Here is a 15,255-nt window from a genome sequence, read left to right on the forward strand (position 1 = left end):
TGAATCCCTCCATTCACTTATTCAACAGTAACTATAGACAATAACTTAAATATATACAGAACAGTAGTGAATCCCTCCATTCACTTATTCAACAGTAACTATGGACAATAACTTAAATATATACAGAACAGTAGTGAATCCCTCCATTCACTTATTCAACAGTAACTATAGACAATAACTTAAATATATACAGAACAGTAGTGAATCCCTCCATTCACTTATTCAACAGTAACTACAGACAATAACTTAAATATATACAGAACAGTAGTGAATCTCTCCATTCACTTATTCAACAGTAACTATAGACAATAACTTAAATATATACAGAACAGTTGTGAATCCCTCCATTCACTTATTCAACAGTAATTATAGACAATAACAGAAAACATTAACAGAACTATTGACAAAATTAAAGTGTTCAGTGTCCATGCCTCTGGGAGGGGGATAGAGGGGCACTAGCCCAGCGTCCATGCCTCTGGGAGGGGGGTAGAGGGGCACTAGCCCAGCGTCCATGCCTCTGGGAGGGGGGTAGAGGGGCATCTATATTTTTTTCATGTCCTCCAACCACTGCTCCTTGGAAACAGCCTCTACAGAGGGGCAGTACACGGTCCCTTTGTACTGACTGTGTCCAGTCTGGGCTGTCCTGAACTGCCCGCATTTCTTGCACGTGTTGTGGGGTACATGGCGGGTTAGTTTTCGGACCGGAGCAGGAGGTGCAGGGAAGATACCTCCCAGGGCCTGTGGAGCAGCAATGAAGACAGGCACCTGTGAGGTCACCGGAGCCAGCACCAACAGACGAGGGGCCGAGGGTGGAGCAGGGAAGAGCTGACGCTGGGCATGCATCTTTATAGCCACCGGTGTCACATCTGTGGACGGGACCTTTCTCTTCAACTGTGCCTGGCCCACGGTGCTGCAGGGCAGTTGGTACTGGAGAGCCGGGCCTGGGTGGGGGAGCGCAGATGGAAGGCGCACATTAGCAGGGGGGAGTGGGTCGGCTGCCGCAGACAACAGCAAATAAGAATGTTTTTTTTGCATTCAAAAAGGCTACTCTCAAAATGACTTGAAACATAACCAGACATCGGAGACGCTGTACTCACAGTGGCTACTTCCAGGCTGGCGCTAACAGCAGGGCTGGAGGTCCTCACAGAGGATAGAGGAGGAGCAGGGCTGGGGGTCCTCACAGAGGATAGAGGAGGAGCAGGGCTGGGGGTCCTCACAGAGGATGGAGGAGACGCAGGGCTGGGGGTCCTCACAGAGGATAGAGGAGGAGCAGGGCTGGGGGTCCTCACAGAGGATAGAGGAGGAGCAGGGCTGGGGGTCTTCCTTGCTACAATATTGGGCTTCACTGAGGCAGACTGTGACCCACCAAAGCGTGATTTAGTGAACTGCAAGGAGAAACAGAGTTAATTTTGTTATTGAGCACATACAAAATGATTTATACAAAACATGAATAACTAAGAAAATATTTACCATTGACACACTCAGAGGGGGCTGCAGGAAAGAAGGCTGGGCTGCAGCACCAGTGGACAAGTCTGAAGCCACAGACTGTGGTGCCTGAGGTAGCTGAGTGGCAGTCTGCTAAAACAACAGCATGTCATGTAATGTAACAGCAACAGCATTGTAAGAAACATGAGATGGAAGATAGTCAGATGCATTTTTTTATACATCACCTTAACAGCATGGAATCCACAATTACAGACCATGGACCTTCCAATTAGGGCGGTCTGTCCACGAGTCTGCATGGGGCATTTCTCAATCTGAAACAATCAGAATAGTTATTCAGCCAGAGTCACTCAGTGTACAGTCCATTGTCTGATATTATCTGCACCATTGTATTAAACCCTTTGCTCATCAAGTGACCTGCAGTCTAATGACTGTAAGAAGTAATAAGCACATATTTTGCAGTACTTTACCTTTTGATAGAGGTCATGCAATTTCCGCTGCCTTGGGGCAGGTCTATTGCCTCCTCCAGCAGGCCAAACCCCTGAGCCAGCAAATGCCCAAGCCTCGCAATCCACTCTCCATCTCCATGGATTTATTTGCTCTTAGGCTTGGTGCTCATCTAAAATAACAGAGACATATTAATAACCATAGTTACAACTATGTATGGAAGCATGGTATGATGAAACAAATTGTGCATACTCATAAGTACAGTAACATAAGCAAACTGTACTGCTAACGGTTTTTGTTTAGTTTTTAACAGCTTACTGTATTTACAATGATTGACAGCTGTCATTCTTACCAAAGCTTCAGGTAGGATCATTATAAATTCCATTATTCATTGGAGGTAGACCCACTTTAAATGCTAAGTGGCTACAGTAAAGGACTAGTTAATATTTACACTAAAACCGTAAAAGTTTAGACTAAGCTAGATACTGTAATCAGACCCCGCAATGTCGACAAGTTAATACTGAATGTTGGTTACGTTACTGTACTGTACTGCACTGTCTGTACTGTAGCTAACTACCCACTGTACCTCCGCTTGTCAGACGTAGGTTAGCTAATAAACGTAGATCTATAGCACGTTAACTAGTTAAATGATGAAGTAACCAATACAACTAACGTTATAATAACACTTACTTGAATTATTGCGAATATATCCTGCCTGTTTCCTCTCACGATTACATTAGAAATGACAGTACAGTACCGTTACTGTAGTCGCGATTGCTACTGTAGACTCACGGTGTTCCGTGCAAACTCGGACGTAGAGCGACTTTAAATAAGGCTGCAACGGTCAAAAATAAGGCTACAGCTAATCTGATAGCATCGTTGTTGCCGTAAAACGCTTGGCAACTTTCTGAGCTATGATTGACATGATGTTGAACCAATAATATAGGTCAAAATATAAAAAAACGGCGACATCCGGCGTTGTTCGGCACACCATGAGTAGCTCACGGTGTTCCGTGCACTCTATTATTTAACTCATGGTGTAACGTTTGCTCCTTTCCACCAGGAGTCCAACAGATGGAAACATATTTAACTGACAACCACAACGATAAAACATTTAAAGACACTTGTGAGACACATATAAGAACCTTATATGTGTTTATACTCATAATATAATATACATAATATGCATAAGTATAATATGGATACTATTATATGGATGATAATAATATGTATAATAACCTAATATACATTATTAGTCTTGTCTAGCTTGTATTTGTGTGGTTGTATCAGTTATTCGCTAGCACACAGGTTTTCAGGGATACTTTATGGGAATACAGTGGAAGCTCCTGTGATTCTAGTGGTTACCCCTTACCTTGAATATGCGTCTCAAAATGAAAGCTGGTGGAAAGTTGGCATCCGTCACAGGGTTCTCACAGGGACAAGTTATTCCTTTGGCTAGACTACTTCTCAGCATTAGAAATACAAGGTGTTGTGAAATGGACAAATTGTATGTGGACAAAGCCAACTTCAATCCATAATTGCATTCACTCTTTATTTCCATAGCTATTGTGGTTTCAAACTAGCATAACTACATATCCTACACAAAGATATAGAATTGTAACCCCGAGCCCTGCCTTCAACAGAGAACTGTGAGATGTTGTGTTTAGAAATACATTAGGATCATTAGCTTCCCTGCAAGAACAGGTACTGACAGGAGGCGCGACGAGAACGCTGATCCATATGCCTCCCAAAAAAAACTAAGATTAAACTGATTAAAGATTGAACAGTTGAAATGCCAAAGATAGGCGGACAAACCGATTGCGCGACGCCAAAGGTGTCTTGTTTCCTTCTGTCACTTCTGTCCGGACAGGATAGGAAATGCAGAACATATTCAACAAAAACATTAAACAGAACTGGTTAAAATAGCCAAAGATAGCAAACATATATACAAAGATAGCAAACATATATACAAAGTGCTAGATCTCACTAAGAAAGCACTTGGGGCAGTACCAGTCCCCTGCTGGCACACGTGCAATCCCCAAACAGGTGAGGTGGAACCAGAGCTCGCAAAGTTCACACTGTACCCACTCGTAGATGGCATCCTCCACACCTGCCTCCTCACCTGAGGGAGGGGATAGGCTACGACAGACAGCGCAGTGTCCGCCAAGCTCCTCCACTACTGCCTCTCCTTCTCTGCCCTCTTCCTCTCCTTTTCCTCCCTCTTCCTCTGGGCCTCCTCCCTCTTCCTCTGCGCCATCTCCCTCTTCCTCAGCACTTCTGCCTGTCTCCAAAGCCGCGCTTCCTCCTTCTCCTTCTCCTCTTCCTCCTGTCGGACCAGCAGCTCGTTGTATTCGTCACTGGTGACGACCCGAGCACCAAGTGGTGGCCTCCTCCTCACCACTGGTAGCCGCTGGTCTTGACGGTTGGCCATCACAGGGGGCATTAAAATGTCTCCCCACTTGGCTGAGACCAGACCTGCCCGCACCAAAGGATTAGATGGAGCAGGTCCATGGCAGGTGCAGGTTCGGCAGCAAGGGGTTGCTGCAGGGGGGGCTGGGCAGGTGGAGAGGGCTGGGCCGGTGGTGGTCGCCGTGGTGGGGGCTGGGCCGGTGGTGGTCGCCGTGGTGGGGGCTGGGCCAGGGGTTGGGCCGTTGGTGGGGGCTGGGCCGGTGGTGGGGGCTGGGCCGGTGGTGGTCGCCGTGGTGGGGGCTGGGCCAGGGGTTGGGCCGTTGGTGGGGGCTGGGCCGGTGGTGGTCGCCGTGGTGGGGGCTGGGCCGGTGGTGGTCGCCGTGGTGGGGGCTGGGCCGGTGGTGGTCGCCGTGGTGGGGGCTGGGCCAGTGGTGGTCGCCGTGGTGGGGGCTGGGCCAGGGGCTGGGCCGGTGGTGGTCGCCGTGGTGGGGGCTGGGCCAGGGGTTGGGCCGTTGGTGGGGGCTGGGCCGGTGGTGGTCGCCGTAGTGGGGGCTGGGCCAGGGGTTGGGCCGTTGGTGGGGGCTGGGCCGTTGGTGGGGGCTGGGACGGTGGTGGTCGCCGTGGTGGGGGCTGGGCCAGGGGTTGGGCCGTTGGTGGGGGCTGGGCCGGTGGTGGTCGCCGTGGTGGGGGCTGGGCCAGTGGTGGTCGCCGTGGTGGGGGCTGGGCCGGTGGTGGTCGCCGTGGTGGGGGCTGGGCCGGTGGTGGTCGCCGTGGTGGGGGCTGGGCCGGTGGTGGTCGCTGTGGTGGGGGCTGGGCCGGTGGTGGTCGCCGTGGAGGGTGCAGGTCTGACTTTGGTCAGCTGCGTCTTGTCGTAGCCTCCCCTGTTGCAGGGGAAGAGGCCTGTCCTCCTGAAGGCTGCTCTGATGTTTTCAGGCTTGGCAGCCTTAGGCCAAGCCTCCTTAAGGAGGGGGGAAAAGTTTTTTTTCCCCAAAAAAACATCCCCCCTCACCAGGCCAAGACGGGCAGCATCCCTGTCAAAGATCCTCTTGAGAGGACCAAACACCCCCACATCCAGTGGCTGCATGATGTGAGTGGTGTGCGCAGGGAGGCACACAACCACCACCATGTTCTCTCTGCAGAACCGGATGGCTTCCCTGTTCTTATGTGGCTCTGCCTGGTCCACCACAAGGAGCAGAGGCCTCTCTGGCGGGGCATGTTTGATGAAGTGGCCTAGCCACTTCAGCCACAGGCCTCTCCATGTACCCCTTCTCTGACCTTCCATAGATGGCACCAGGGGGACCTTCCAGGGCATATGGAGCACTCGGGAGGCAGCCAGTGAAGATGACGAATGGGGGGATGTCTGCCCCTGCAGCACTGATGCAGCAGTGCACGGTGATGTGCTCCCGGGTGGTCACCTGCTGCCGGTAGACGTGCTTCTTGCCCTTAGGCGCCAGCACCCGCTCCCTGGACTTCGGTTTGTCCCCAAACCCCGTCTCATCGGCATTAAATACCAGATGAGGTGTTGTGTGGAAGCCGTGCTGGTGGAAGATCGGCTCATACAGCTCAAAAAACCCATCGATGGCTTCCTCGGTGGCCGCAAACACCCTGGCCCTGTCTATTTGGCTGGGGATCCTGGTAGACAGCTCCGGATGGCGAGCCCGGAACCGTGACCACCAGTTGTCACTCAAGCCCCGCTCCAGATTGACCAGAGATGCCCTCCCTGAGGCTCTGACCATCTCCAGCGCGTAGACCTTGATGGTGGCCCGGCTCAATGGCCACCCATGGTCTGCCATCCACAAGGAGTACCTGATGAGCTCCTCCTCCTCATCCGGAGTGATGGCCAGGTTGGTGTGGGGCCCATGGGTGTACTTACCAGTCACCCAATCCTGGAGGGTTGTGGCAGGCATGCCACATTCCCTGGCCACTTCCCTCACACTCCTCCCCCCACTCACCTCTGCCACCCTTACCTCCATCTCCTGAGGGGTTTAGGTTCTCCCCCTCTTTGCCTGTTTTGATGTCATGGCTGTAGAAATAGGCAGATAATTTGCGTTATCATTTGTGGCATAATAGATGAAGCTCGAGTTCTTCTAGATATTGTTTTGGCTGGTGTGCCACGGTTAGGCTACAATACAGTATATTGATGATCATATATTGATCATGCTAAGTCTACTAATAAAGGCAAAAGACACCACAGGGATTTGAACCCCGTCCTGACAAAGCAGGAGTGCCACCACTGGAGTCAAAGGGAGCGCCACACAGTAGTAGACCCTACTGTACCTGTTTTCTATTTCATAATATATTAAATAATGTTGACTATAGCATCAGTAATAACTGTTCAGTAATTGTATTTGAAGTAAGAGAAATATCACGTCTAAACAATATTGTTCAGTCTTATGATTTTAGGTTGCGGCTGCATAAGACACAACATGACAGTTAAGGTTTCCTGAGGTAATTAAAAAAAAAAAAATTGTCTAATTGGGTAGTTTCGATAATGATTGTAAAGGAATACTTTAGCGTTAAATAAAGTACAATCAGTTTGACGTAATTCAATACATAACAATACATTTATATTAGTTTCACTCAAAGAGACGCGTCATGACAGTCAATTTTCCTCCGGTGATTCTAGCATTAAAACATTGTGTAATCAAGACTGTAACAAGTCATTTTAAAACAACAAATTGTATGAAATGATACGTCAAAACATACTTTAATATGTTTTTGTTTAATTTAAACATTTGTTAGTTGATAAAACAAGGCTTAGAGAGCAATTTCCCTTACGGAGATATGGCTCCGCCTAGCTAATTGCTATGCAAATTCCTCTCCCGGCACCATTTTTATTCAACGGTAGGGGGAGCTTCGCTACTTACTGTGCTCTGGTTGCCAGCAGAAGTCCAACTGATGTCAATTTGACTTTGCTGGAAGCGGGAGAAAATTAGCTTTGTAACAGTATCGATTACACATTATGCCAGGGAGTATTTTTTATTGGCTGGTGTGTTTTAGGTGACGTGTACGGAACACCGTTAGTAAAAGTTGTGCACGGAACACCGTGAGTCTACAGTAATATTAGCATGACACTGGACAACAAAATGTTTACGTGTCTTTGCCTGACGGATGTAATACAATCTATTCCTATTTTAGTAGATAATACAATTAATGGTCACTTACTTTGATGCTTTCTTGTACGTTTGTACTGACAGTAAACAGTATGCTTATACAGTGACAGCCAACAGACCTTTGTTCTGACAGAAAGTTTTCCAACGGACTCACAATGGATAGAAGCGCTGTGATTGGCTGTATCCATTCTCACTCAAAGACGTGATTGGCCTAAATCCAATCCACATTGGACAGTTAGTATCCTGATTGGATGGTGAGATTGGAGCTTAGGTAGCCCATCCTGCCCCAGGTAGAGCTACCCACAGGACTGGGAAATTTAGGTCAATTTCTGTATGGAAAAAGAAAGCTGTTTCTCCTGTAGCGTGGTTTGTTTGATTTGGCCAAAGTTTAAACAGCTGTAATTCAATAGTCTTTTGACATATCAAGGTGAAATTGCACATGGTACTTCAGAACGATGTCATCCACATATTTAAGACAGACTCAAACAGTGTGGCTGGATTCGAACCTACGACCTTATATTTTGCAGCTATTCTCAGTGTTGAATATTGTCACGTTCAGTTACTGTACAAAAAAGTAAGCTGTTTCTCCTGTGGTAAGCGTTGATAGATTCAGCCAAGGTTGAAACAGCTTTAATTCAATCATATTTTGACATACCAAGGTGAAATTGTTTATGGTACTTCAGAGAGATGTCTGATGATCAATATACTTCATTCAAGCGAATTCGGTTGTAAATCTGACACTACCATACATAGACTCCAAGTAGCTAGCTACTGTTGTAAACCTGGCTTGTTTTGCAGTGGTTTACACAGTCTCGCTTAACATATGACCGGAGTGTTGTTATGGGCTCAAATAAACACCCATTGCTATGTTTTACAACCGGAGGTTTGACCGGAACACTACAAACCGTTCTGTCCAAAAAATAAAAAATGTCCTCTGACTGGTTTCGAACCTACAACCCTTTGTTTATCAACACAACATCTCAGCCAATTGAGCTATTGCCAGATCTGGAATCTGCAATGTTCAGTCATCAACTGGATAATAAAATAAGATGTTTCTCCAAGATGTTTTTACATATCAAGGTGAAACTTTGCAGGGTACTTCAGGATGGTGTCATCTTAAAGCCTATTGGGTTTGAAAAACCATCATTCAAAATTACATTCGATTTAGTGACACAAACTTATTGAGGCAATGTGGTCATTTACATAAATACACCCCTTTCAGACATTTTGTAATTTATTCAACTGTCTTAAGTAGCATTTTCTAATATGTCAATGAAACATATCTGTACAAAATTTCAAGTCAATTAGACCTTTTTTGTAGGAAGAGATCTATTTTGAAGATTTTCCCAAATTATCACTGTACAGGAAAATCCATCATGGCGGACCTTATGGGTCCTTGAGGCTTTTTTGTTCCTCATGAAAAATGAGGCATGCACACCAAGTTTCAGAAGAATTGGAGCAATGGGGTGGAAATGCAATCACTCTGAAAAGTGGACATTTGGGCGTGGCCTGTGGCGCCCCCTATTGTCTGATGTGGGCCAGTCTGTGTTTGGGCCGTAGTTGTGGCATGTTGTATCAATATGCCAAATTTCAAAACTTTTTACCAATGTGTTCATGAGATAAATTACTAGAATAATAATAATAATACCAACAAACACAATAGGGTCCTCCTGATGGAGGAACCCTAATTAAACCCAGCCAAGTAACCATGGAGATGTATTCTTTGCAGCTAGCCTGCTCCCGAGCAGGCTAACAGCCAGGCTAAGAATAATTCGGGAGTCTCGTGTTAAATCAGCTGCCGCTCATATCCGAAATAAACTTTTTAACAGTTATTCCGCTGTCTTCTGAATGTGTTCTTACGTATTTTTTATTAACATGCATTACTTGTCACTATTGCTGTCACGAGTTTAATTTAAACCCTACTATTGCAGTTGTTTAGAAATGGTTGATGAAGTTGCAACTGTGATTTCAATGAAGTCAGTAATGAAGGCGATATAGCCTACACTGCTCAAAACAATTAAGGGAAGACTAAATTAACACATCCTAGATCTGAATAAATAAAATAATCTAATAAAATACTTTTTCTTTGATTCCATTGATAATTGATCATTTTTGTGTGATTTTGTTGTCAGCACATTCAACTATGTAAAGAAAAAGTAGCCTATTTAATGAGATTATTTCATTAATTCAGATTTAGGATGTGTTAGTGTTCCCTTTATTTTTTTAAGCAGTATATAAAGTCCCATTCACCTGTGTTTCTTACTGCAACATGGCATGCCCATTTCTGAACTAAGTTTTGGATGAAGAAGCATTGATATTGAGACGTGGTTTCAGACATGAGAGGTTAATACATTGTTTTACAGATATGCTTAAGTGTGGATTGAAGTCACAAATTTTTCTAGTTTCTTTATCTCCAGATACAGTTTCCTCAGTGTTTTCTTCTTGATTTCAATACCAAGGTCTAGATCCTGGAGACTTTTACTGACAGCAATCTGTGCATCTGCCAGCTCAATTAGCTTTTTCAGATGTTGAGTAGAGACATCTGACAGTTTGTGAATTCTATAAACCACCCATTGATTAGCACAGCAGGAATTGTGCATGATTTAGATTTCCTTTAGCCCATACTTACTATGTTGCCAGGCTGGCTGTCAGGCTGTAGCCTACTGCGTCTGGATCCTGTTACAAATATATATTATGAGTGCTATATAACTGACTTTTATTGTATAAATTGTTGTGTGGTTTGAGTTGTATATTCTCATGTGATGCCTTCTTGCTGCATACAAATTGCCCTTCTGGAGCAAAGAATAAACTGATCTGAAATGACTTCTCATCCATTATGGGCTAAATATGCATTTCCATACGATTTACATGATACCTCAGGCCTTCTGGAGTACAGTGACACAGTCTTCTCATCATCAGCTGCAGAAGCCCCTTCCTATACTGCAGAAGTTCCTTCCCCCTGCCATATTGAATATAATTTGTGTTGACAGGATGTACCTAGCCATGTGCTTTTAATGAGTAATACTCACTGGATCTTTGTCTGGTGGCAGGAGAGTAACTGTGTTTTAAACCAAGGAAGGCCTGTGATGGTGGAAGGGATTCAAGGTGGGACATCTACTCACCTGCAAAAACTGCCCTCTTCATACAAGGTACTTGCAGGCCTTGTGTGTCGAGCGACACATTTACTCTCCTGCCACCAGACTGTAGCAGAATATGTAGCAGGCATCTTGTAAGTAATTTCTACATACCATTTACAAACTGTTAAGGCACTTACCAGCCTGCAAAATGTATTTATATTTCATCTTGACTTGTTGCCAGGATCTTTTTTATCCAGTCATGTTTGTTCTGTATGAACATTAATTGTAGAAATACATTTAGAATCAGACACCGCTTATAGAGATTTGTGTATGGTTGTAAAACATATTCTTACAATGTGAATAAGGGTTTGAAATTAGGCTTAGTCTTTAGGGGAAATTTCCCAAGGAAAATTAATTCCTTCTGCTCACTTTTAAGGCAAAGTGGGATAAATAATAATACATTTTATTTACATAGTGCTTTACATGGTAGGCTACTCAAAGACACTTTACAGGAAAACCAGCACATTTAGCACATAAACACATATACAGCAATACAACCAATACATAAAACAAGCATATTAAAAGCAATTACAGTGTACAACTTTCTTAGTAAGTAGGCTAGATATTTTTCAATCATTATGCTTTCAGTCGGTCCGCGATTGTCTGCCACGCTTTTCTCTCTGTCTAATAACAGCAGCCGTATTTCCTTTTTTACATTTTACATGCTTCACTGTGCTTCAATTTCCGTAATTAGTTGCTGGGTCCGTGTACGTGAGTTTAATTCCTTATATCATTATAACGGAACATGCATGAATACGAAAAACGTTTGTGAGTCCGTTTTTTCTTTTTTTTGCAAAAACGGAAAAACTGATTTTGGCGTGTTATTTTGTTTTCTCATTTTTTAAACACAAACCATAAAACAACTTTATATTTGGATTTTTCTCACGTCAAAGTAAAAATTTCCCCCATCTAACTCGATTAGCCTAATATGGGTTATCTATCAGTTACATTTTAGGGTATTCACGTTTATAAACTTGCCAATTAATCTTTATTGACTTGGGAGTTCGCCCTTCCAACTTCATTAAATGCATCTACTTTTTTAGGGCCTACTGATATCTACAGGTTAAATAAACTAATGTCAAAATGCTGTAGGCTTAGTCGTGTTTTTCCATTTATATTTGTATTAGTAATATTATAAGATCACATCAATCAATTTTATTGCCCCCTTAGTGTGGTGGTGTTGCTGTAAATTGTTAGCTAACTGATAGTGCTTATAGATTCAACATTCCATTGAACTTCTTTTACACAACTGTAAAAATATATACATCATGGCAATTCTAAATGTGCAGAGGAAAATGGAATGTGCAACTGAAATGCAGGGATAGCAGCATGTGAGGTTCTTATGTACTGATGATCCTGTGCACCCTGCTCAGACACAGCTTGTGCATGTGAGGTTCTTTTGCACTGATGATCCTGTGTACCCTGCTCAGACACAGTTTATGCATGCCGCTAGGCGCTTGACCTAGAGGCGGCAGGAGGAGGAGCATGCACCCCTACTCATCAATGGATCGGAAGTGGAGAAGGTCAGCTGCTTCAAGTTCCTCGGGATGAACATCAGCAATGACCTCACCTGGTCTGTTCACACGGACAAGGTGGTCAAAGCGGCCCGTAAGCGCCTCTTCTTCCTGAGGAGACTGAAGAAGTTTGGTATGGACATCCTCCAGGTCATCCTCACTAACTTTTACAGATGCACTATCGAGAGCATTCTGACTGGTTGTATTACAGTGTGGTATGGGAGCTGCACAGACAGGGACCGCAAGGCCCTAAGAAGTGTGGTCCGTTCTGCTGAGTTCATCATCGGCAGGAAGCTCCCAGCCCTACAGGACACCTACCACACACGTTGCCTAAGGAAAGCCGGCAGGATTCTAAGAGACTGTTCCCACCCATCCTTCAGTCTCTTTACCCCGCTTCCTTCTGGCAGGCGTTACCGCAGCATCCGGTCGCGCACACGCAGACTGGACAACAGTTTCTACCCAAGGCCCATCAGGCTTCTGAATGGACACTGATATGGACATTGATTTACTGCACACTAGTCACTTATACACTGTCACTTTCAGCTACTGGTTGCACTATCAGTAACATTGCACTACTGTACCTCGCCACCAGGCTCCTGTATGGTCATTGACTTAGTCACTGATCTGCAAAGTTGCACTATTGTACTGTACTCCACTTAGGTTAGAATAGGTTATAGGGTTGGAACAGGTTTTATGTGCATTTAGGGTTAGTGTACTATTTATTGTTATCTGTAATTTAGGAAGTTTTAGTATTAGGGTTAGTATAGTCGATTATTTATTGCTATCTGTATATTTAGGAAGTTTCACTTATTTAAGCTCAGCATAGATGTAAATTATGTTCTGTGTACTTATATGTTATGTTATGCCAGGTGCTTTCGTTGTCTTGTCTTAAGAATTTCAGTGCCCAGTCTAACCTTGTGTTGTTCTGTGTATCTGACAAATAAAAGACTTGAACTTGACCTCCCTGTAGTCTGTCACTGACACAGAGTTTCATGCATTCAAATTTCCGTCCGTCCGTCATCTACCGCTTGTCCGGGGGTCGGGTCGCGGGGGCAGCGACCTAAGCAGGGAGGCCCAGACTTCCCTCTCCCCGGCCACTTCCACCAGCTCTTCCTGGGGGACCCCGGGGCGTTCCCAGGCCAGCCGAGAGACATAGTCCCTCCAGCGTGTCCTGGGTCTTCCCCGGGGCCTTTTCCCAGTGGGACGTGCCCAGAACACCTCACCAGGGAGGCTTCCAGGAGGCATCCATATCAGATGCCCGAGCCACCTCAGCTGGCTCCTCTAGACGCAGAGGAGCAGCGGTTCTACTCTGAGCCCCTCCCGGATGACCAAGCCTCTCACCCTATCTCTAAGGGAGAGCCCGGACACCCTGCAGGGAAAGCTCATTTGGGCCGCTTGTATTAGCGATCTTGTTCTTTCGGTCACTACCCATAGTTTGTGACCATAGGTGAGGGTAGGAACGTAGATCGACTGGTAAATAGAGAGCTTCGCCTTTCGACTCAGCTCCTTCTTCACCACGACGGACCAATGCAGAGCCCGCATCACTGCGAATGCCGCACCGATCCATCTGTCGATCTCGCGCTCCATTCTTCCCTCACTCGTGAACAAGACCCCGAGATACTTGAACTCCTCCGCTTGGGACAAGATCTCCTCCCCGACTGTAGATGACTGGGGGGGAATTTGTGACAGACTACAGGGAGGAGGTCAAGCGCCTGGCGGCATGCATAAACCGTGTCTGAGCAGGGTGCACAGGATCATCAGTGCAAAATAACCTCACATACACAAGCTGTGTCTGAGCAGGGTGCACAGGATCATCAGTGCATAAGAACCTCACGTGCTGCTATCCCTACATTTCAGTTGCACTTTCTATTTTCCTCTGCACATTTAGAATTGCGATGATGTATATATTTTTACAGTTGTGTGAAAGAAGTTCAATGGAATGTTGAATCTGTAAGCACTATCAGTTAGCAAACAATTTACAGCAACACCACCACACTAAGGGGCCAATACAATTGATTGATGTGATCTTATAATATTACTAATACAAATATAAATGTAAAAACACGACTAAGCCTACAGCATTTTGACATTAGTTTATTTAGCCTGTAGATATCAGTAGGCCCTAAAAAAAGTAGATGCATTGAATGAAGTTGGAGGGGCGAACTCCCAAGTCAATAAAGATTAATTGGCAAGTTTATAAACGTGAACACCCTAAAATTTAACTGATAGATAACCCAGATAGATCGAGTTAAATGGGGGAAACTTTTACTTTGAAGGAACAGGTAGTGCTGACGACACATTCAGCCAATGACAGGCATTTCACGCTTACCTCCACCCACGTGAGAAAAATACAAATATAAAGTTTTATGGTTTGTGTTTAAAAAACGAGAAAACAAAATAACACGTCAAAATCCGTTTTTCCGTTTTTGCAAAAGAACGAAAAAACGGACTCACAAACGTTTTTCGTATTCATGCGTATTCCGTTATAATTATATAAGGAATTAAACTCACGTACACGGACCCTGCACTTATCCCAACTATGTACATCTGGATTGACATAGCTTCACGGTCCGTGTACCTTGTGGCCATTGGTTTTTCTATTTTGCAACCCGTGTTGACAAACGCAATATAGGGCCGTAATATCGTTTGGTCATTTTAGTAACTCAAACACATATTTAAGTATTACGGCTTGTTTTTGGGTCCGTGTACCTTGTGGCCATTGGTTTTTCTATTTTGCAACCCGTGTTGACAAACGCAAAATAGGGCCGTAATATCGTTTTGTCATTTTAGTAACTCGAACACACATTTAAGTATTACGGCTTGTTTTTGGTTGTTTTGTTTTTTTGGGAATAATGAAATAACAATATAACACAAATGGTATAACGAGCCATTAATCGTTGTTTTGATTATTCCATATCCTTTATGCTAATATCTGCAAAAAATGAAAAATAGCCTCGTAATATCGTTTTGTCCATTTTGGATGTCAGAACCAGATTATGGGGAAAGGCTTGGTTTCCGTCGTTTTGTTTCATTTTGGAATTACGGAATATCCATATAACACAAACGGTATAACGAGCCATTTAGCCTACTCGTTTGTTTGATCGGCCGTATTGTGCACACTGGCACAAGTGAAAGAGAGAGAGAGGGGGAGAGACGTGTAATGATTGGGGGTGTTATTACTATCGAATTTCA

General features: G+C 44.7%; 1 protein-coding gene across 2 annotated transcripts; it reads right to left on the minus strand.

Annotated features, from left to right (window-relative positions):
- Positions 1 to 318: 318 nt before the first annotated feature.
- On the minus strand, positions 319 to 7,531 carry LOC124485077 (vegetative cell wall protein gp1-like). 2 transcript variants are annotated; one of them, XM_047046387.1, is made up of 6 exons: positions 7,465 to 7,531; positions 1,914 to 2,062; positions 1,671 to 1,757; positions 1,471 to 1,575; positions 1,098 to 1,385; positions 319 to 941 (listed from the first exon to the last, which is right to left on the minus strand). In XM_047046387.1, the coding sequence occupies exons 3-6, from the start codon at positions 1,740 to 1,742 to the stop codon at positions 888 to 890; spliced, it is 519 nt and encodes a 172-aa protein (XP_046902343.1). In that variant the 5' UTR covers positions 1,743 to 1,757; positions 1,914 to 2,062; positions 7,465 to 7,531; the 3' UTR covers positions 319 to 887. The 2 variants fall into 2 exon arrangements, with proteins under 2 accessions (XP_046902343.1, XP_046902344.1); XM_047046388.1 differs by lacking the exon at positions 7,465 to 7,531 and adding an exon at positions 2,581 to 2,968.
- Between the last annotated feature and the right edge of the window lie 7,724 nt (positions 7,532 to 15,255).

The sequence above is a fragment of the Hypomesus transpacificus genome, chromosome 23 (genome assembly GCF_021917145.1).
Source record: "Hypomesus transpacificus isolate Combined female chromosome 23, fHypTra1, whole genome shotgun sequence".
Taxonomy (NCBI): domain Eukaryota; kingdom Metazoa; phylum Chordata; class Actinopteri; order Osmeriformes; family Osmeridae; genus Hypomesus; species Hypomesus transpacificus.